The following is a 22,122-nucleotide window of genomic DNA, read 5'->3' as shown; positions in this document are numbered from 1 at the left end:
GGAAACCCTGAGCCAAGTGGCCCATCTGCTATCAGGTGAACCCTAGAATATCTGCTTTTCTTCAGAGTAAAAAGTAATTGGCCTTTAAGAATGTCATGCTGGTTTTTAACTGCTTATTTCCTGTGATGAGGCTCATTCTCACCCTATGTAGGTCTCCACTTTCCAAAGCACTGATGCTTTTTCTTACTTCCTAACCCTCCGTGTCCTTGCCTAAGAGCTGTCTTTGGGGTCCATCCAAAGACTATTAATAGGTCTGATTAAGCATGAAACAGTAACAAAAAACCCAATAGAAACTCCCCTGACATTTCAATCACATATCCCACCAATACCTTAATTTTCTGCTGCTTCTCACACTGCTTGTCTGTCTAGCCCTGCTTTGAAGAAATCTCTGGCATCAGACTGGAGAACTCATCCCCGTGGCCTCTCTGTTCCATTTAGAGTTTCACTGGTTAAGGCCCCCTCCCAGCAACACAGAAAAATGAATGGGAGGCTCAGCTGAAAGTTTAGAGGTGGCTTATAATTCAAAGGGGCTTTAGAGATCAACTTAATCTCATCCCCAGCTTGGCAGGTTTAGAGATGAGGAAGTAACATAGCCAAGCATCATACAACTGGTTACTAATTGGTTAGAAACCTTGTCTTACGTGTCTCAATCTGGATCAAGTAAATTCCATTCCTGAACAGGTACCACGTGAGTATAAGAATGAATGATTGAAAATGGGGCTTAGAACAGGAAGTCTTCACATTTTCTTCATGGGCATCTGGAAGCTTAGCGTGTTGTGTTTCCCAGGTGTGGCTCCATAGATGCTCATTCTTCTTATTTTTATTATTTTTTTGGCCGCGCCGTGCAGCTTGCAGGATCTTGGTTCCTGACCGGGGATTGAACCCGTGCCCCCTGCAGTGGAAGCGCGGAGTCTTAACCACTGGACCGCCAGGGACGTCCCATAAATGCTCATTCTTCTTGATGCTTGTTGGGGCGAGCTGTGTGGATGCAGTTAGGCACACCAGAGTAGAACATCATACAACAGAAACTGAGGCAGTGGAGGATGGGAATCAGCACAGCTAGTCTTTCAGGGTTAACGTGTCAGAGGCTGTACTCACTGTAGTGTCAAGGGAAGCCACTATACCCCATACACACCTGAAGGACTAACATTCTGGGACAGTGAGAGGACTGGGCCAAGGAGCAGGCCCTGGTCACAAGACCTGGCAGAGGCCTGCTAGGATATCCACACTCATGCCTAGAACTGACATGTCACACCTGACATGCCTAGTCGGGTGACTGCAGTGGTGGTCTCTAGGGGCTGAGGTCTGGCTCATTTCAGGAAGCACTCAGGAACACAGAGGTGACCCAAAGGTCATTCATTCCCTTCCTATACTGCCATGGTAATCCCTAGGAGAAACTGAAGAACGTACTTGCTTCTCTAAACTAGCAGTCCTCATGCTTTAGTTTATGTAAGTCATCTGGAGCATAAAAAGTAGATTTCTAGACTTCAGAGACTGATGCAGCCAGGAAGGCATTTTAGCAAGCATGGCGCATAACTGAAATGCAGGCAACCGTGGAACTCAACTTGAGAACCCTGGTTTAAGTTCTGAGAGGCATTCCAACTATTTTTTTTCCTTCAAGTTTTATATCATAGACCCTCAAGGAATTTCCCTTCTACTAAGGGTTTCTTGCTTTTATACTGCTCTTGTCTTTACTGGCCTCAGCAACACATTATATGTCATCTGGTTGCTGGTTCATCTTTTTATTATGCTAACTCTCCTCTTGTTTGCCCGACTTTTTAAAAAGCCTTTCAGGAATCCCAAGGATTACCCCGCCGCACTTTGCTAAGCTTTCTAATCTGTACTTCCCTTATATTTAGATAGCGCCGCAGTCTACGTAACACGTTCACATTTGTTATGATTCTTCAGACCTCCCAATGTGGAAGGCAGAACAGCTATCATTTTCATCTTACAAACGAAAGAGACTGAGGTTGTGCTGCTCGTCCGTGGTTAGACAGATTTAGATGTGAAGGAGGCACTAGCCAGCATATCTTCTAACGCCTAGCAGAGGACTCTTCCCTTTATGAACTTGATGACATCGGAACTGAACTGTACAAGGTAGGACATTTATTCTGAGAATAAATCTTAGGAACCTTGAAGGATAAAAGATGACTTGGAATTAACTAGGCTGTTTGGATGGCTAAGGAAAAAAGCCAAACCTCAAGGGGCACCTCCAAAGGTTCGCACGAGGTCTCCTAGGAGGTGTACCACACGCACTACACACGCCCACCGTGCAATTCCAGCTGAGAACTCAGGGATTCACTCCCCTCCCAAAGCCTCTACATCAGCCCACACCCGTGTCCCAGACACCTCAACAAATCTATTCAATGCAGAATCCGTGAAACAGCTCACACCCCATTTATTATTTAAAAATATTTTGTTACAAAAGGAAAAAAAATACAATGCAGTATAAAAGATTGACAGTGTCATCAAGTTTATTACACAATTTTCAACCTATCAGAAAGACAAACAAATCACCAACAACAGGGGGACGGGGCCTTGGCCTTTTTGAGGGTTGGGTTTTTTTCCTTTTGCTATCAGGAAATAAAACTAAAAATTGTGTCACCAAGTAAAAACAAAACAAAAATGGGGAGAAAAAAATTCTCCGGGTAAACGGCTTTTCTGGTATTCTATATATTTTTTTCTCCTTAAACTGTCACCTTACTTGGTTTTCTCTACATTAAAAAGACACCCGAGCTGCTCTTGAGGATAAGCACATCACTTAACGCTTGGCCGGCTGGGCAGGGTGCCATATTCTGAAGTGGAGGTGGGGATGGGGTTGGGGGACAGGGGGAAAAAAGCTACAAACCTGTAGCCTCTGTCCCAAGGGAATGTGCCTCTCCAACCCTGGGGGACTCCCTCAGTGACTGAGCGAGGGCTATGTCAGAAACGTGCAAGGAACAGAGGAAGGCTTCGGTCCAGCTCAGTCTCTCCCCTCTGAGCCAGAAGGGTCTCCAGCGACCCTACATCCCACGTGCCACGTTTCCTGTTCGATGTCGCGTGCCCTACAGACGCGTGAAGAAGTAGCATCTGTCGCCCCGTGGGTACCGCAGGACCCTGTTGCTGCTGCTTCTTTCAGCAGCAGCCGCCTCACAATTTGGATGTTATGGGAAAAGCAATTCCATTTGCCTGTGTAGAATATGGCCCCCAGAGTGGTGGTCCTTAGAATTCTGAGCTGAGCTCATTCAAGTCAGGCTCCACTTCTTCCTTGCTCCTTATCAGAGGCAGCAAGTACCTCCAGGCAGAGCGAGGGGAGCTATTAAGTCAAAATTCAAAAGGTGAAAAAATACCAAATTTGTGACTTTACCTACTAGTGCCGGGTTATCCCACAATAAGTAAAAGTATGTACCTGGAGGATGCAAGCCCATGCTCACATCAAACCTGAAAAAAGAAAAGCCTATGGAAGTAGGCCATATCCCGCCCAACTTGCCTCCTTCCCCACTCCTAGTATTTCACAAGGGTTCTTCACTGCTGAGGTCCGATGTCCCCGACTCCCAATGGCAGTACCTTCCTCTAAAACAAGGAAGCAGCCTTCTTGGGGGAAGGGCTCCACATGTGAAATGGAAAAGCCCCAGGGAAAGGGAACATCTAGTGGAGCTGGTTATTGCAAGAGGCAACCGAACCAAGCAAGAAGCAGTAGAGGGTGGTAACTGGCTCTGCCAGGCTCCCCAGCAGAAAGCAACCTCATGGGCCTTCTCTGCTTAGGAGGGGCAAGTCCACTGAGCAGGCTGGGCAGCAGGGAGTTAAAAGGGTTTTAGCCCCCTGGGAGGTCAGGGAAACAAACCGTCAATGAGTAAGAGGGAAAAGCAAGAACAGGAGAAGCTTTCCATAAAGTAATTTCTGTTCTCATGGTCCCTCCTCAAAGGGCTGGGCAGGTAAAGGAGTTAAAGAAGTGGTATGTTAGCAAGGGGTTTGGACCCTCTTCGCCCCATCAAACCTAGTGCTGAGGGCAGGACCCTGGGCATATTTTGGCACACCCAGTCACTCTCCTAGATCCCACAGGGAGGATCCGTTTCCTTTGGGAAGGATGTCTTCCCATCAACCTCACCACTGAACTGCTCCTGGAGAATCAGAAACTCATACGTTTCCTTGGACAAAGCACCGTTCTCTATGGAGACCAGGGACCTGGACATGGTTTCTTCCTGTCTGCCACCCTCCCAACCACATGAAGTCTTTAGGTTCTTTACCCTGGCAAACAGGAGTGGGACTGGGAGGGCTGCCAGGCAATCTTCAATCTTGCAGGGCAGAGGGTATTCCCTGTGGGTGTCTGGAAGGGGTTAGGGGCTTGGAGAAAGGGGAAGGGGTGGAGCGGCCTCCGTCCTTTAGTCCTGATCAAGGTGAGGAGATGCAAGTCCATTAAAAAAACATTTGCTTCCAACCAGACTCCTGCAATGAGAACATCAGAAGAGAAGAAAGAAAATACAAGTTAGAGGTTACTTTCCGATTAACAGGGGCTTATATAAATTATACTGGCATTTTCAAAAGTTAAAACGTATGAAGTAGGGGATGCAGGCAGAGAGAATGCAAGCCTGGGAAAGTAAAAGACAGCAGAACTGTCTGAGAGTGTTTGGCACTGTGAGTAGTGAGGGAATGGTTGGAGGAGAACAGAGGAAAGAGGAGTGACATTTTACTTTAAGGTTAGGGGGCAAAACATAGACAATGAAATGAGGCATCAAAGCAGTTTGACTGAAAAGGAGACTTTGGCTGGAAACTACTACATTTCAAGAAAAGTTGCTCTAAGGGAGCATGGTGAGTTTAAATACTGTTTCAGAAAATCTATTCTGAGCAAGTCATAGCTTACCTTAAGGGGAAGGGGAAAAATCTGGAAATGGGAAGTACAATGGTAAGAAAACAAGTGTGTACATAACCAAATCCATTAACCCCCAAATACCCAAGAGGCCCTTGCAGGGAGCATGTACTTACACAAGAAAACTAAACTTTTTTCCTTCTTTTAAAGAAGCATACACATACACATAGAGCCAGAGATGTTCCAAGTACCACCACTCAAGAGATTCTAGTCCTCCCCAGATGACAGGTGTGGGTGAGGGGCCAAGAAGCATACTAACACCAAGCAGGAGTGATGTGGTCAGGCCAGAGCAGAAAGCAGAGCACGGAGGTCAAAGAAGAGAATCAGCAGTCACCATCCAAGAAAACTAAAAGCACGGTTAAGAACTTCTGCTGAGCAGTGAAGGACTGTTAAGCCACTTGTCACATCTCGGCCTAACTTAAGGTCCCCAGTACACTCAGCCCTCTTTCCAACGTTGTAACATCCATCTGCAGGGGGTGGCCTCGTCAATCTTACCACACAAAATAGAACTGACAGCAAAAAGGAAAAGGGGGAATTAAATTCAGGCTTAGGATTTCTATTAACACCCAAACTGGCCACATGGCCTATACATAAATGCTCACCTTTAATGTATGCACTTCTGTAACCGGGAGGAGCTCTGCAAGAAAAACTACATCCATAAGCTGCCTGATCCTTCTACACTCTGAAATGGCACCATTTCACCCTGGGGTCCTCAGAATCTGTCATGGCCTCTGGTTTCTCTAAGCATCTATGCAGGCAGGTATCTTTCTCATTTCCTGTAAGAGGAAACTAAAGCCCTCAGTGACTCCTCAATTTCATACCATTTGGGTTTCCGAATCTTTGCATTAGATCAAAATTGAACAGAATGCTCAGTTTTCACTGGACCAGGAGGATAGCAATGAGGTGAGAATTACTATATTTCAAGCAGGATAATGTCCTAAAATAATGAGACAACAGCCAACAACTACAAAAACTTGAAGCCACAGACAACCTAAGAATATCCTCAAACTCCAAAGCGTACACACGTATACCACAAAAGTGATGTAATTTGGGAACTGTTGCTACAAAACAAGACTCAGAGGATAACTAATGCATCAGAAGTAAACTACAGTTGACCCTTGAAAAATACAGGTTTGAACTGCGCTGGTTTACTTACATGCTGATTTTTTTTCAATAAATACGTACTACAACAGAATCTGAGGTTGGCTGAATCTGTGGATGGAGAACTGCAGAAATGGAGGGCTGACTATAAAGTTATACTCGAATTTTTGACTACGCAGAGGTCAGCTCCCCTAACCCCTACACTGCTCAAGGGTCAACTGAACAGCACCCATTTCTTAGAGGTTATAGCTCCATTTTGGTGGTAATGTTTGAATGCAGACAGAGGACAAAGTGGGTCAATCAGACTTCAGGTCCCAGAGGTCGTGCCCATCCTGAGGAAGGATGGACAAAAAAGCCTGCTGGTTTTCGCTGCCCCTGGATGGAATATACCCTTGCTCTCAGGGAACAGCTCTCCGTATAGTATAAATACTAGTATTTTCTAACTAAAAGGTATTGTACTCAGAGCTTGCAAAGTTATCAAGGTAAATGAGGCCCAGGCACCATCTCCTCAACATGACATCTCCTAAGTCACAACTTGGTACCTGCAGAAGAAGTTAAGAATCCCAGGATGAGAATGTGAGAAATGGACATTTTTGGGGGGTCAAATTCAGTTCTTTTGGACTAATTAACCAGAAGGAATAACCAACGTACCTAAAGGGGTGACTAGGAAAAGTGGGGAACTGGAAAACCTGCCTCAAGAGTTAATTTTCCTCATTTGTCATAGGCCTGCACCAGCCAAATGACTGTTTTCTGGGAACTACTGGGTTATAGGATTTTTCAGTTTTTCAAATTGAATCATCCTCATAATGGAAGAAAAGTCCCACTTTACAGGTGGAAAAAAAATGAAGCAAGATGACAGCTGAAGTCTCAGGTTCAGGTGTTCAATCCCCGAAGTTCTAATGATCAGAGGATCTCACAATTTTTCTATCAAAAGGCTGTCAGGAGCAAAGCCGCCAAGAACAGTGACATGCAGTTACACGTTCCGACTACTAACCTACGTGGCCCCAGAGACTATAATTCATGCTTTGCACAGACCAAGTACTACCTCCTTCGTCACTCTTATCCTAGTCAGCTCCAAAGGACACACACGGTGGGCTGCAGGACTGGGGAGGGTGGTGACTGATACTGAATCTACAAGCAACACTAGCAACTGTGCTAGCTCAAACAAGGGAAATGCTGCTACTGCTACAGGAGGGATGAGATCGATCACAGACCCACTCTACCCACCCTCCCGCCCACTGCCTGAGACTCAGTTAGGCCAACGCTGTTTAAAACTCCGCTTAAGTTAATGGCAGAAACAACAAAGTAGAGGGCAGTAGCCAAACATAACAAGACTCCTTTCTTACTTGTTTAGTAGGTTGTCACTAGGCAACAGTTTACAGTCCAGCTACCGCTTGTGAACTACAGGCACTCACAAGAAGAGGGGAGGGTTTCTTTTCCTTTCTGCATCCAGTCATCCATCTATCCACCCCAAAGATACCAAGCAGAACTATTCCTACTCACCTTCCACAATTACCATTACTTCAGACCAACCAAATCAGCCAAACACCAAGGACATTATCCTAATGTACTTGATGTGAAGCCACAAAATTGAGAAGAGACCCCAAAGTCACCTGGGTCATGCAACAGCCTTCAGGAACCACAAACGTACCATCCCCGCCAGAGTCTCGACTACTTTTACAGATCTCCAAAGAAACAGAGTCAACAACTGCTCTTGCTTGCTTATATACTAGAAACAGTCTTTGTTGGAAGCTTGTTTTCAGTTGGGATTGCCAAGCTGGTGGGATGTAACCTGGAGTGTGAGAATGAAAATAACAGAGCTGAAGCCCCTGAACCAGCCAAGCCTAACTCAACTTTTCAGTTACTTGAGTTAATGTAGTTCCCCACCCCTAACTCTCCTGCCTTTGTTTTGCTTTATTAAAAAAAAAAAAAAATCACTGTAAGTTTTTCCAAAACAATTATATCCTGCCATTGAAATATCCTCCACAGTCTCTAAAGCTTTAAAGATAATTTTTTTCAGATCAGCTTTCTCCTGACTAAAGTATCCTGATTTTCAAAATCTTTTTAATACATATTAATTCTTAAAAATCATTAATGTTGCACCTTGAAAACTTACAAGTAGGCAATGGTCTTACTTTTTTCTGTCTTGGTCAATTTTCCTGATTTTTTCATTTGAAAGTTTGGTGGGGTTAAAGTATAACAATGAGGGACTTCCCTGGCGGTCCAGTGGTTAAGACTCCGTGCTCCCAATGCACGGGGCACGGGTTCGATCCTTGGTCAGGGAACTAAGATCCCGCAGGCCACACGGCGCAACCAAAAAGAAAGTAAATAAATAATAAACAAATAAAACATAACAATGATAATAACAATAGCTATCATTTATTGAGAATTTACTATGTGACAGGTACTATGAGTGCTAAATGCTCTATATGGATTAGCTCACTGAATACTCAGCAATCCAATGAGACAGTCGCTTTTATTATCTCCACTTACAAATGAGGAAACTGAGGAACAGAAAGTAATATGGCTGGAGGAGCTGGAATTCATAACCTGGCATCTACCTGCAGACACTGTGTTCTTAGCCATTATGCCGTGTTGTCTCAGATACCAGGTGAAAGCAGTCAAAAAACAAGCAAAAATAGCTTAATCTCAGGTCCATTTCAGGGTGCGACTCCTCACAAACAAGCAGAAAACCTGCCCTCCTGAATTTTTGGTTACCTAAACAGGAAGTCTTCCCATACCCTTTTCTTGTTTTAAAAGGAGAGAGAGAAATCTTTACTATCAATAATTTTTCTTTCATAAGAGATCATCAACCAGCCAGCAATGAGGCTTCATCCCACCTTTCTCAGTGGTGCCGGTCCCGTTCTCTATCCCGGTGTCTCTCGTGCTCTCGGTTCCTTTCTTGGAAATAATCATCATGCCGATCTTCATTATGAAGCAGGTCCCGGTGCCTCCTGCTGCTTTCCCGGGACCGGCTTGGTGACCTCTCTCGGGACCGATGTCTTTTCCTATTAGAAGGATACTTTTCAGCCTCACTCAGAGGGCTTACCCCATTCTTTCTAAGAGTATTGTGTTTTGGTGTCTTCTACTATTTGCCTAAACCACTCTTCTGTTACTCTATCATGGCCCCTAGTCTTTTTTGGAAAATTAATAACAAACTTGTTGAGATCTTACTAACGTATCAGGCACAGTGCTAAGAGCTTTACATGCATTATCTCACCTAATCTTTACAACAGGTCTGTAAGATAAGTACTACCATTGTCCCCTTTTTAAAAATAAGAAAAATGAGGCTTGGAAAGTTGAGTAACTTCCATATTCAAGGTCATGCAGGTAGTTAGGAGCAGGACTGAGATTCAAATTCAAGAATGTGTGGCTCCAAAGCCCATGTTCTGAACTACGTCAGTCTTTCCTCCTAAATAAGCCCACTGCCTCACCAAACACAGATTTCAGACATTACAACATTTATTAATGTAAACGTTTGATTAATTTTTTTCCCTTAAAGACATGAGGGCTAGGTCTGCTCTTTCAACTAGGTCCTTGCCAGATACCCTGGGCTCCTTTCCTCCCCCTGCCAGTCCCTGGAAGAGTGCTGCTCAGGGCTGGCAGGCTGCTGAAGCAATCATCAACTCACCTGGATGAGCTCCCGCTGGCACCCACACTGTAAGACTTGGCTTCAATGCCATGAAGACAGTCCTTAAGGGAGGAGATGAGGACACGGCAACGCTCATCATTGGCGACCCGGGACTGTTTGATAACAGCAATGGCTGTGAGCAGCGTCTCAATCGCGTCGCTGTAATCCCCTGACAGGGGATGGATGGGAAAGGCCAAGGATGAGCAGAGGCAGTAAACTAACTGATGAAAAGGAGAACTCAGGAGGACACAAACCAAGAGTAAAAAGCTGTCCCACAGAACCACAGTAAAATGGATGAGGCAGAAGTGGCAGGTATAAAACTGTATGGCACCTATATTCTAGTGGTCTGGAATCAGACAGATGCTCTCAGACACTGCTAGTGGATGTATAATCCGGCACGTCATTGTCTGAGGGTTATCAGACAGCACCCATTAAAATAAACAATGTGCATACTTTTTGACCCAGCACATCTAAAAATTTTCTACTTCTGTTCACAAGTATGTAATTTAAACAATGTTTGTTTCAGCGTTGTTTGTTGTATTAAAGAATCAAAAACAACTTAAGGTTCCTTCAGTAGGGTCTGGCTATATAAATTATGGAACATTGGTTCTACAGAATACTACATAGTCATTAAAAAGCATGAGGTAAATCTGTATGTAAACAAAGCAATCCATGTAAAGCACTTAGCACAGTGCCAGGCACACAGTAAGGGCTCAATAAACGTTAGGTATTAGTTGATGTAACAGATGTCCAGAATGTATTTTTAAAAAGCTGTGAAACAATATTCCATCAAAATTACATATATATTTTGCTACATGCACAGAAAAAAAATCTGACGGATAGACACTAAATTGTACAAGGTGGTCTTATTGATGGTCCTTGTACAGAAGCCTTTCATTTATTAACACTGCATATTTCTGTCTGAATTATTTTAAATCTATAACCAAATACATATATACATACAAGTAACATATCTAAGACATGTATGTTTTGTGTGCATATATATATATTATATATGCACACACATATTTTTAATTATGCTGCCATCAAGAACTAGCTCCTTCATTCCTCACATCTGAGCAATGTTTGGACTCAAGGAGAGTGGTCAGGGTGGGTACTTGAACAATGCTTTTGCAAACTAAAGCTTTCTTAGCGTTAAGGACAAGATAATACAAGGAAAGCATGAAACCAGGCAGGGGTCCAGTGACAGTGGACTAGCAGCTCCCCCTGTGCGAGGCAGTGAAGAACAGAACAGAGACTGTGAAGGACCTGCAATTCTGTGGAGATCTAAGAACACCAGGATTTTGGCTCTACCAGAGTAGGGAATTTTTGCCTATTTTGTAGGAATTCAATAAATATTTGTGGTTTGAATGACTGGAATGAGAACAAAGCAAAGGGAGGAGACAGAGGTTCAGTTATTGATCATCTCAGTGTGAAGGAACTGGTGAAGAACAATGACTGTTTTTCTTTATACTCTGTATATCTGACTTGCTACAATGAGCATAGATTATTTTCTAATTTAAAGAGATTTACTCAGATGTCCTGAAGGTTTCTGGTGAAAAAAAGAGAGAGAGAAAATATACATACTTTCTGTCTTTAGTCCACTCTGCATTCAAATTTTGTAGTCAAAGATGAGAAATTATGGAAAATGGATGATAACAGAGTTAACTTATTTCTTAGGAGATCTGACAATCTATATTTACATTCATGTAGGAAACTCACAGGAAGAAAGTGAATATGATTAGTGCTATAATGCAAAACTTGGACCAGAACCCGGAAACTTCCTATATTCTCTTCTCTTAGGAACCAAAGGTTATGTTCCCCTGGCTCTCAAAGACATGGCTTCTGGTTCTGCCCACTTAATACTGACAGCAAGGCAAAAGTTAGTTGTAAGGGTATATTATGCCTTAAGATTGACACCCAACAGACTTGTCTCTTTCTAGGATAGGTTACATGGAGGCCACCAGCTCTGCCTCGATCCCCAAATGTAATCAGATTCCATATCCACCATCATCATCAGTTCTAAAAACCCAAGGTCTACACTTGGCATTGGACTCATTACATAGACACAAGATCCACTGATCAACCACTGAGATCAAGATCTCCATGAGGCAGGAAGTTCATTCTATAACAAACACCACAATGAGCATTAGTTATTTATATTCTAGGCACTAAGTTGGTTTTCATGGGGCAGGTCTAGACACAGGCTAAACAAACAGCACCAGTGGAGCTCCCCAAAAGCCAGGAAACCAGGTTACCATATTGCTTTTCAAAATGTGCCACTCTTGCGAATCTACTAGTGCTCCAACTTTATCTTGTTGAATTTCTTGCCAATGGAAATGACAAAACAATGGAAAAACTAAAGGTAAGGAGAAGGCAGCAACGGTAAGGATGAGTTACCTGCACTGGCTCCAGATACAGCTTTGGAAATGGCACTGCTGGAAATTGCTCTGTTCCGCTTCATGATCTCTTCAAATTCTGCTTCACTCACTGTAGAGGGCGGAGGGCCCGAATCTCGGCTGCACACAGAAATAATACCACTCCTGACTGCCCACACCCCTTGTTAACTTTACCATACTCTAGAGTACTATGCTATTTAACTGTGCTCTCCTGTATAATGTCTTAAATGGTTCTCAGCCTGTTCACATGTTTTATATGTTCATGTTCTCTTCAAAGACAGGATTTATGTCATATACTTTTGTAATTCTGGCATGACTCAACAGTGCTCGACACTCATAGCATTCCTAACAGTGACTTACAGCACTCCATTTAATCAACTGCCTTAAAAAGGGATACGAAGGACATGGTTTGGGTTGAGAGGTAAGACGCAAACAAAATACCAAACAAAAACATTCTCTAATAGTTAACTATTTCCCAGGACTCAATACTATGACAACAGTTTCCACAAGGGAAAATACAAGAATTCAGTGCTCACTTACTTCCTCAGGGAGAACAAAATGCTTTAAACACTGTCTACCCCACTATGCCTGGCTCAGATCTGAAAGGAACAAGATGGTCCTTACCTGCCATGGTGGTTATAGGGTGCCGAGGCCTTCATGTAAGTATCTGGTGGAGGCCCCACTGTGGCATTTGGTGGGGGGAAGAAGGCTGGATTGAGGTGAAGGGCAGGTGGGATGGCCCCAGGGGGAGGTACAGTCAGATGAGGAGGTAATCGAGGAGGAGGGGGCATGAGATGCTGGTAGTGGATGCCAGGAGGAGGAGGAGGGACCCCAAAGCTTGAGGAGAGAGGTGGTGGGGGTGGAATTGGGGGTGGGGGCAGACCCATCAGGGGAAGGGCTGAAGGAGGGCGATTGAAGTAGGGCAGCACACTGGGGGGCTTATCCACACGGGCAGATGAGGGTACAAGGTTCTCAGAGGGTGTGGCCCGTCCATCAGCAGAATCACTAGAATCTCGGGAGTGGGCCCGTGGAGGTATTCCTATGAAGCAAAACAGAATCGCTGTTACTGTCCAACCTTTAGACATAACCACGGGACCAGGTCATCCTTCAGCAAGTCATCTGACACCATACTAAGGAAGGTGACAGGTAGCTGAGAAAGAAGGTAAAATCACCTACTGTTTTTCTTTGGCCTCAGAGAGAAAGCTCAGAGGCAACCTAGTTAAGACATAAACCCAGGAAGCAAAACCACCCTAAATTCTGTATGTTAAAGAATGCTCTTTATCTAGAACTCTCAGTGCCTCACATTTAAGTTACCCTTAGCTTTGCTTTCTATTTTTAAATGCAGAAGGACCCTGATAACCCATGAGAAAATGACAGTGCTGAGGTATGTTCATCACTGGTCAGCTGGATTCAAGCTGATTCGAAATCCCATTTTCTCTGGTAGTTGTTCAGGGACTCTTTCCTTAGACTAGTAATAGTTAACCTTCTTTATCCTGCTGTATACTTGAAATTTTCTCTTTGCCATGGCTCTTTGGCCAGGGAATTTGGGGGAAGGGAGGGAAGGGCAGGGGATGGATAACACTTCCTCCATCCAAGTACCCAAACTGGTAACTGGGACGGGGAAGAGCCACAGAACAGAGAGTAGAAGACTGGAGGTTAAATGAGAAAACACGGGAGACAAGCCAAGGAAAGATCTGCCCACAGAATGAGCAGATGGCACACAGCTGACACCAGGGACTCCTAGCAAAAGCCTGGTACAAAATATGCCTGAAACCTGGGAAACTCCCCCTACATTTCAATGGCCCAAACCCTCTACCCCACAGGGCAGCCTACTAGGAACATCATCGTGGAACGGTGGTATGGTGTTGTGCAAAACAGGGGCTCAAAACATGTTTGTATACAGCTGGAAACATGGCTCTGACACCGTCAAGTCATTTGGTTAAACCTGTTCCCTCTTTCCAATTTAACAGTCTACTCTAAGCCTGGTTAATGTGGAATCCAACAGAAGAATGTGATCACATGGTCTTGGGAGTCTTGGAGGTAGAAAGATGCCATTAGGAGACAAGTGTGGAGAGAAAGAAGAGTGCTCCTTAAACAAAAACTTGTTAGTAAACACTAACTCCTGATGAAAGCACAAGGTGGAATTAATCCCCTTGGCAACCACCTTGGTTCCTCTAACATAGTTTATCACCAGTGCCTACCACAGCATTCTCTTGCTTTTCATGTCTCACACACATGGCAACGTGCTATTTCCCTGAGTTCTCTCAAGCTGAAGAAAGAAGAGGTATTAGCAAGTGTAATCCTCTGAAAGTTAGCTACCTTCCCAGCTACCGTTCCCACACTAGCAAGGGTTCTTTTTGTATCTATGGCCACAAATCCCAAGAGTAGCAACCACTGTTAAGCAGACTAAGTCAACCAGCTATACTTAGTGAATTAACAGAGCCCAAGTCCATCAACATGACAGCGCAGAAAAACACCACTCAGTCAGCACCATCACTTCAGCAAAGAAAGCTAACATCAAGGAGTAAACAGCCAGGTGGTGCCAGGACTGTTAGGTGCTCAATGCAGCTGTAAAATTATACATCTTAAGAAAGCCAGAAGAGGCGTGAATCATAGAAAGACTCTGAAACACAATGGACTTTGAAAATTCAGGTTATCAAGGAAGAAAAGTATGTGCCTTCTAACCCAGAGCAATAGCTCACACCACTTCCATCTAGGCTCTCAATATAGTTATAAGAACATAGTTGTTCCTATGCAAGAGTTGAGTGGCCATATTTCCACCTTCAGTCAACCTATCCAAGGTCCCAGTGGACTACCCAATCAATAAATACAAGGCACTATTTTGAGAGCAGGACCTAAGCAGTGACAGAAAGTGGGTAACGAAAACTTTGCCATACCCCGTAAAAGGAAAGTAATGGCAGTTGACTGTTTCAGGCAGGGCCTTGCAGGGTGGCTGCACCTTCTGAAGTCAGGACAATGCAAGGTTGGTCCCCAGGTTTCGCAGGTTCAGAAACTTGATTTTAACAGTTCACCCAGGGATGACTGGACCCTAGGAGATTGATTCACACTATCCAAACTCACAAGAGACTGATTCATAAACCAGAGTGACAATTTATTAATTTACAATGAGAAATATAACTGCCAAGCAGACTGGAATACTTGTGTCGGCTGGTCAGCGCATTCTCTTCCCAGTAGGAGAGCCTAGTTGGGAAACCAAATTAGTATCAGAAGGTGTCTTGGTGAGCACAGGGTCAGAATAAAGGGAATAAGGTGAGCTTAAGGCATACTATCATCAGGCTAAGGTAGCATGATGCAACTTTCTTTACTAATGGGAAACACTTGCCAAGCAAACTAAAATCGCAGGTAACAGAAAGGGTACCCAACCCCCCTGGTCAATGCTGGAGAAACACTGTTAAATTCTTACTCTCCAGCACTCCTCTTGGTCGACTCCTTACAGAACACCCTTCCAGTGTATGTTCACGACAAGATTACAGCCATCTTTATGTGTCATATTTATATTTTATGGTGGTTGCTTCTTAATAATTTATACACACGTCTTACAATTAAGCCCATTTGCTATACACTTGATTTTTTAGATAGAAACACATAATTTAGACTTGACAGGAACTTTATATGTCGCGTGTCTAGTTCAAATGGGGAAGTAGGCCCTAAGCAGTAAAGTGACCTGCCCAAGGTCACATAATGAGTTAGTGGCAAAACTGAGCCATAACCTGAACCTACCTGACTCCTAGCACATGAGGCTCATTTTTTGGCTTACCTACTGCCATGCTGTCACCCATAATCACCACCACCCTCTCTCAAACTCTTCCACATCGTAGGCCAAGCCTACACCACAGAAAACAAACCCACAAACTTCCCCCCCTTCATACAGATGGTCTCCACGTACCCCCTCTTGGGACTCGGACGCACTCACGTTTCCGAGCCTGTGCCTCAAACTGTGACAGGTTCTGGCGGGTGGCTGGCCTCACATCCACTTTTTCTCCATTAAGAACTTTTCCTGGCAGAAGTTCCAACAACTTGTGGACAGAGTTTTCAGAGGCTACCACCACCTCAGCATACCTTGAGGAAGAAAAATTAAAAACGAGTGAAATCTACTAGACAACCAAGACAGGAACACAGAAATTCTCTTCCACTTTTAGTGAAAACTGGTAAAGCCAAGGATACCTTGCTAATATTTTTTTTTTAAGATTTTTTTGATGTGGACCATTTTTAAAGTCTTTATTGAATTTTTACAATATTGCTTCTGTTTCATGTTTTGGTTTTTTGGCCCTGAGGCATGTGGGATCTTAGCTCCCAGACCAGGGATTGAACCCACACCGCCTGCATTGGAAGGCGAAGTCTTAACCACTGGACTGCCAAGGAAGTCCCTTTTTTTTTTTTTATCTTTCTAATATTAAACACACAAAACTACTAAAAACAAACAGGTGTCATGCTAAAATTTTCCTATTTATTTCAAATTAGAAATCAGCTTTCTTTGCCTCTCAATGGATGGATGTTCTCCTACATTGCAGCTAGGTCCCCATTCTAAGGTGGTTTGTTAAAACCAAGGCAGTAAACTGGGCCAGGGGTGGGAGGGATTAAATTACAGGGCCAAAATAACAGTACAGATATGTCATCCCAATGGCTACAAACTAAAAGGGGCTTCTCAAATCCAGACCTCACCCTTTGGACTGGCCATTTGCTCGATTCTCTGCAAATTTCAACTCCACCACATCATAGACTCCTACAGAGCGAATAACCTGGATCAGCTGCTGGTCTGTGGTCCACTGGGGCCGGCAAAATGGAAAAGGAAGAAATGTCAAGAGCTACACCCCCCTCCCCCAGAATGTCCCAAACCCTTCCCTCAAACCTAGGATTCTAGTCACAATCATGACCTCCCACAGGAAACCCAGAAGGCCATCAATATTTCAATTAGAGCACGTTTTTCCTATTGTCCTCACCCATGCAGAATTCCAAAACCACCCACCCCTGCCCCAATCCCCGTCTTTGAGACTAAGAAAATTAAAACCTATTATAACTTTGACTGCCACTTGGGCTGGCTCGTCATCAGCTCAAACGGTGATTACTAGCAGCTTTTAGTTATAGATCTGATAGGCTAGAGTTGATCACTGACAGCAACTTTCCCCTCAGTATATACATTTCTTAATTTGAAAACACCACCTCCCAGCACCAGCCCCCAAACATGTCACACAATAACTTTTGCAGAACAACAATCACCACCTACCCCGAGCGTACTACAGCTATCAAGGTCTTTGCTCCCTCTCACCCATCATTATCATAGGACCATCTAATGACCACCAAGAGTTCAAGGTGTTCACTCTGAAATCTCATCCCACAGATGACCCTGGTAGACATAAAAGCCCCAGGGTCAGGGGCGGTAACAAGATGGCAGAAAAAGCAACTACCCACTTAATCATTGCTTTCTTCGGCACCAGTACGTCCTCAGGATAGTTCTCTTTCAGAGATCAATCCAACCTGATCCCAGGAAAAAGAAATCCAACCCCATCAGAGCACAAAACAGTGCAACAGTGGTTTCTGAAAATGCCATCACCTCCCAGTGCTCTCCCTCCAGCCCACCCACAAGCCTTTTTGGTTACCCATGCTCACCCAGGAGAAACTGCCCACATAGACAGCAGCTCGCCTATTACGCAGGCCACTGTAGGTGTAGAGAATTGCAGGGGTCTTGTTATTGGGCTTGGGAGATGGCTCCTGGCGAACAGGAGGTGGCGGCTCAGTGCTGCTGCTTCTGTCATCTGAGGGCTGTGAGGTGGCTGTCAACACGTCATCGTACAGGTCAATCTGATCTGTATTGTTGAACTCTGGGTCCTAAGAGACGAGGGGTTGGCAAAGGTGGGTTTGAAAACCTTTCGTTTTGTCCATTCTATTTTACTCTAATTTACTTACAATCCACGGTCAAATATTTTATAAAACATACAAAACTTCCTTGTCCTACTCTAGGAAACTAGGAAGAAAAACTTCCCCATGTAAAACAATTTTAACACTTAATTATACTTATGTATGTAGGTGTTTCTCCTAAGACCCTGTTAGCAGTCTATAGTGTTTCTAGCTTTAATCAACTGTGAGACTCAAAAGGTATATGACGATTAAACAAGCAAACTAAGAATGCACAGAGATGCATCTGCTACTGCTATCAATGTGGCCTGCTTCTCAAGACCACATCTAAGATACACTAATGAAAATTTGTTTTCAACATCTTATGCTATTTCCAAAATCAAGAGTTACACAAAACTTACTCTTCTACTTAATAAGAAACAGAGTAGGGCTTCCCTGGTGGCAAGCCCGTGCGCCACAACTACTGAGCCTGTGCTCTAGAGCCTTTGAGCCACAACTACTGAAGCCTGCTCGCCTAGAGCCCGTGCTCCGCAACAAGAGAAACCACCGCAATGAGAAGCCCGCGCACCGCAACGAAGAGTAGCCTCTGCTCCTGCAACAAGAGAAAGCCCATGTGCAGAAACAAAGACCCAATGCAGCCAAAAATGGAAGGGAGGGAGGGAGGGAGGGAGGAAGAACGGAAGGAAGGAAGGAAGGAAGGAAGGAAAGAAAGGGAGTATATTTATTTAGAAATGTAAATCGGGGGAAAAGCATGTTAAAGTGGGAACCAAAACACAAAAAAGAATGGGAGTTATTGGTTTAAACTCTTTGACTTACACAAATGATTTAGAGAAGCTCTAAAACTCATAGTACATAATCCCATCTTTCCATTAACCATCAAAGAAATATAAAAAATAAAAGGGAAGTGAATAATGGGGGGATTTTCCATTATAAGTTCTATTTCTCAAATGACATGCAGATCCAATACATTACCATGACATTTATGAGACACCTTTGAGCAATACCAGAGATGTCCAATGATACACAAAAACAGTTAAGTTCTCTAAAATATAAAGGTCAGGGGCTTCCCTGGTGGCGCAGTGGTTGAGAGTCTGCCTGCCAATGCAGGGGACACGGGTTCGAGCCCTGGTCTGGGAAGATCCCACATGCCGCAGAGCGGCTGGGCCCGTGAGCCATGGCCGCTGAGCCTGTGCGTCCGGAGCCTGTGCTCTGCAACGAGAGGCCGCGACAGTGAGAGGCCCATGCACCGCGATGAAGAGTGGCCCCCGCTTGCCGCAACTAGAGAAAGCCCTTGCACAGAAACAAAGACCCAATACAGCCAAAAATAAATAAATAAAAATTAAAAAAAAAAATATATATATATATATATATAAAGGTCAGGAAACAGGACAAGCACCGATATCAGAAGCTGTGTTATAGTAAGCTTTCAAATATGAACGTGAATTCTGCAAGATAGGCAAAATATACTTTTTGCCTATGTGATATATTACTGTTATGGACTGAATGTTTGATTCCCCCCTACATACACTGAAACCCTACTCCCCAATGTGATGGTATTAGGAGGTAGGGCCTTCAGGAGGTAATTAAGATGAGATGAGGTCTTGAGGGTAGAGCCCATGAAAGGGATTAGTGCCCTTATAAGAATCAAGAGAGCTTGCTTGCTCTGCTATGCTCTGCATGATGTGAGGATACAAGCTGGCAGTCTGCAACTGAGAGAGGCTGATCACCAGAACATGAACCTGATCTCAGTTTTCCAGCCTCTAGAACTGTGAGAAATACATTTGTTTATAAGCCACCCAGTCTTTGCTATTTTGTTACAGCAGCCCAAGCTAACACTTATATAAAAATTCCTAAAATCAAAAGAACTACTACTAAGGGACCTTAATGTTTCAGATTTTGCAATGTCATTATCTCAGAGAGGATCTTTTTATTTTAAGGATCAGACAAGTATATTTTCAGGTAACATTCTAAAACATCCAAACAGTGCTAAAGAGGATACTGCCAAAATGAGAGTACAGGGAGACGTTCGGAGTGTCTTAGGGAAACTATAGCTCATTCATGTCATTGCTGTCTTTTAAAAACAGGAATAAAGAAAGAGCCTATACTAAGGGAATAAAAGAACCTGTATTAAGTAACTTGTTTAATTGCCTGAAGGAGAATCATTTCCCCTAATGCAACTCAGGACAGGAAGCTCCAGTAACTTTCTCCCTTCAATACCATCACAAGAACTGCCGATCCTGAACTTCGACTAGAGAAGAGACTAACTACAAAATGCATTCTTAGACCTACATACCATTAGCAACTTCTGGAAACAATCTTTTAGTTTCTCAGTTTATCTGAAGAACATGCACACCATGATAATACTATTGGATTGTTCTGGTATTGAGGGGGAAAGGATTCTACTTCCTGAGGCATGTAAATAGCTTCAAGTATTACAAACACTCTTAACAAGCCCCATAGGAGAGGAGTTTGAAGCTTGTAAAAATCTCGCAAAGAGAATGGCAAAAGGGAGTAAACTTTTTAGGGGCAACTTAAAAGCAAGAAAAGGAATCAGTGAGGCAAATAAGCACAGGAAAACTATTTTAGGTAGTCAAACCTATAAATAAGGACCTTGCATAAAAAAGGATGCGTATGTGAAGAACGGGGAGAAGCTAACATTGGAGAGCACAGGGTGGATAATAAATTAAAAAGGTGAAGAAAGCTACGGCTAATAACTCAACATTTTATGTGTAAAATATTTCACAGCCTTACATCTCAAACAATCCTAACTCTAGACAAACCACTTAGTTTTTTTGTTTGTTTGTTTTTTGCGGTATGCGGGCCTCTCACTGTTGTGGCCTCTCCCATTGCGGAGCACAGGCTCCGGACGCGCAGGCTCAGCGGCCATGGCTCACGGGCCCAGCCGCTTCGCGGCATGTGGGATCTTCCCGGACCAGGGCACGAACCCGTGTCCCCTGCATCAGCAGGCGGACTCTCAACCACTGCGCCACCAGGGAAGCCCCAAACCACTTATTTATTTATTCATGTACTAGGTATGATTTGCCCTTGTGGTTCAAGGTAGAGAAAGGACTTAGAAACCACTCAATCTTCTCCAATGCTCTAATCCTCAGACAACACTACTTCACACTTCAAACCAGGGTGCCTTTTTTTTTTTTTTTAAAATAAATCAAGGATTGTGAAATGGAACTTAAAGGGAATAAGGAAACACACCATCTTGGATGGTCAGTGGAACCAAACTGCAATTCCTTCCATGTAGTATCTGTGATTCAGAGATGTGTGTCTAAAAGTTGTAATACAAAAATTATTGCTGATAATTGGGTAGAGGACATGCAGACTCAGGCAGCTCAGACATCAAACATATCACCAGGAAATCCCCCATACTGTAAGCCTCGGCAAACAATCTACTCTTTCAGGGTTCCTTAGAGAATATGACAGACTCAATCCTGGAAGACCCTGGTGGATGGATTACCTTACCACTTTAAGAAACACAAAAGGATTCAATGAACGCAAAATTGTCACAAGATTCAAATGGTCTCTCTGTGCCACAGAGCCTCAGTTCAAAGAAGTTTGTGGGAACTTTTCTGATGCACAGGCAGACCTGTTGAGGATTCTGTTGAAGATTTTATTGAAGAAACAATGTATCAAGTTGTGTTTGGATTTAAATCTGCTAGCAACATCAGTTCACTTTACTCTTCAGTTGCTAAGACAGAAAAACAGATAGGGCCTGAGGTCTTTCAGATTACCAAATGAGCTGGTGTTTTATGCAGGTAAAGAAAAATCTAATTCTACAAATTAAGTGAAAAATACAATGTTTTACAGGCATTGATGTGGAGGGATTCATTTCAGGGAGATTAAAAAAGAAGTATGTATTTAATACTGAATTAATACCAGGGACAATTTTGCATTTAACAGCATAGGAATAACTGTGGTTGTCTCATGAAGCCTCTTGGTTTACAAAAGAGAACTTGCATGATTATGAATTTAAATGAGAACTTCCCCACCTGTCTGTTCAATGTTCCTACCTGCCAGCCCTTTTCCTGATGTCTAAGGGGAATAATAAAGCTTAGGATTTATTTTTCTCAAAGCAACCCATTTGATATAATTTTCTTTTAACTGTAACCAAAGCTCAGTTTTTGGCTTTATAATTACTATTTCCACAGTTCTCACCTCACACTCTCCTTCCATCACTGTCCACTGCTCTCAACCACCAGGAATAGAACCTCTTTTGAGTAGAAGAAATCCATTTTTTCCTTTTATCTCACTACTTCTAA

General features: G+C 43.5%; 1 protein-coding gene across 16 annotated transcripts in view; it reads right to left on the bottom strand.

Moving 5' to 3' along the window:
• Positions 1–2,449: 2,449 nt before the first annotated feature.
• The window catches only part of CPSF7 (cleavage and polyadenylation specific factor 7), a 22,709-nt gene continuing 3,036 nt past the window's right edge, over positions 2,450–22,122 (bottom strand). For 2 of the 16 annotated variants that reach the window (XM_060303122.1, XM_060303123.1), the window contains exons 3-9: positions 17,606–17,824; positions 16,661–16,764; positions 15,885–16,057; positions 12,602–13,016; positions 11,979–12,097; positions 9,579–9,747; positions 2,450–8,955 (exon numbers count right to left, since the gene is read on the bottom strand). In XM_060303122.1, the coding sequence (XP_060159105.1) occupies positions 8,793–8,955; positions 9,579–9,747; positions 11,979–12,097; positions 12,602–13,016; positions 15,885–16,057; positions 16,661–16,764; positions 17,606–17,824 (1,362 nt within the window). In that variant the 3' untranslated portion in view covers positions 2,450–8,792. The remainder of the gene's footprint in view (positions 8,956–9,578; positions 9,748–11,978; positions 12,098–12,601; positions 13,017–15,884; positions 16,058–16,660; positions 16,765–17,605; positions 17,825–22,122) is intronic. The other 14 variants (XR_009564834.1, XR_009564832.1, XR_009564830.1 and 11 more) reach the window with 14 other exon arrangements.

The sequence above is a fragment of the Globicephala melas genome, chromosome 8 (genome assembly GCF_963455315.2).
Source record: "Globicephala melas chromosome 8, mGloMel1.2, whole genome shotgun sequence".
In the NCBI taxonomy this organism is placed as follows: Eukaryota; Metazoa; Chordata; class Mammalia; order Artiodactyla; family Delphinidae; genus Globicephala; species Globicephala melas.
This window is presented reverse-complemented; position numbering and strand designations above follow the sequence as displayed.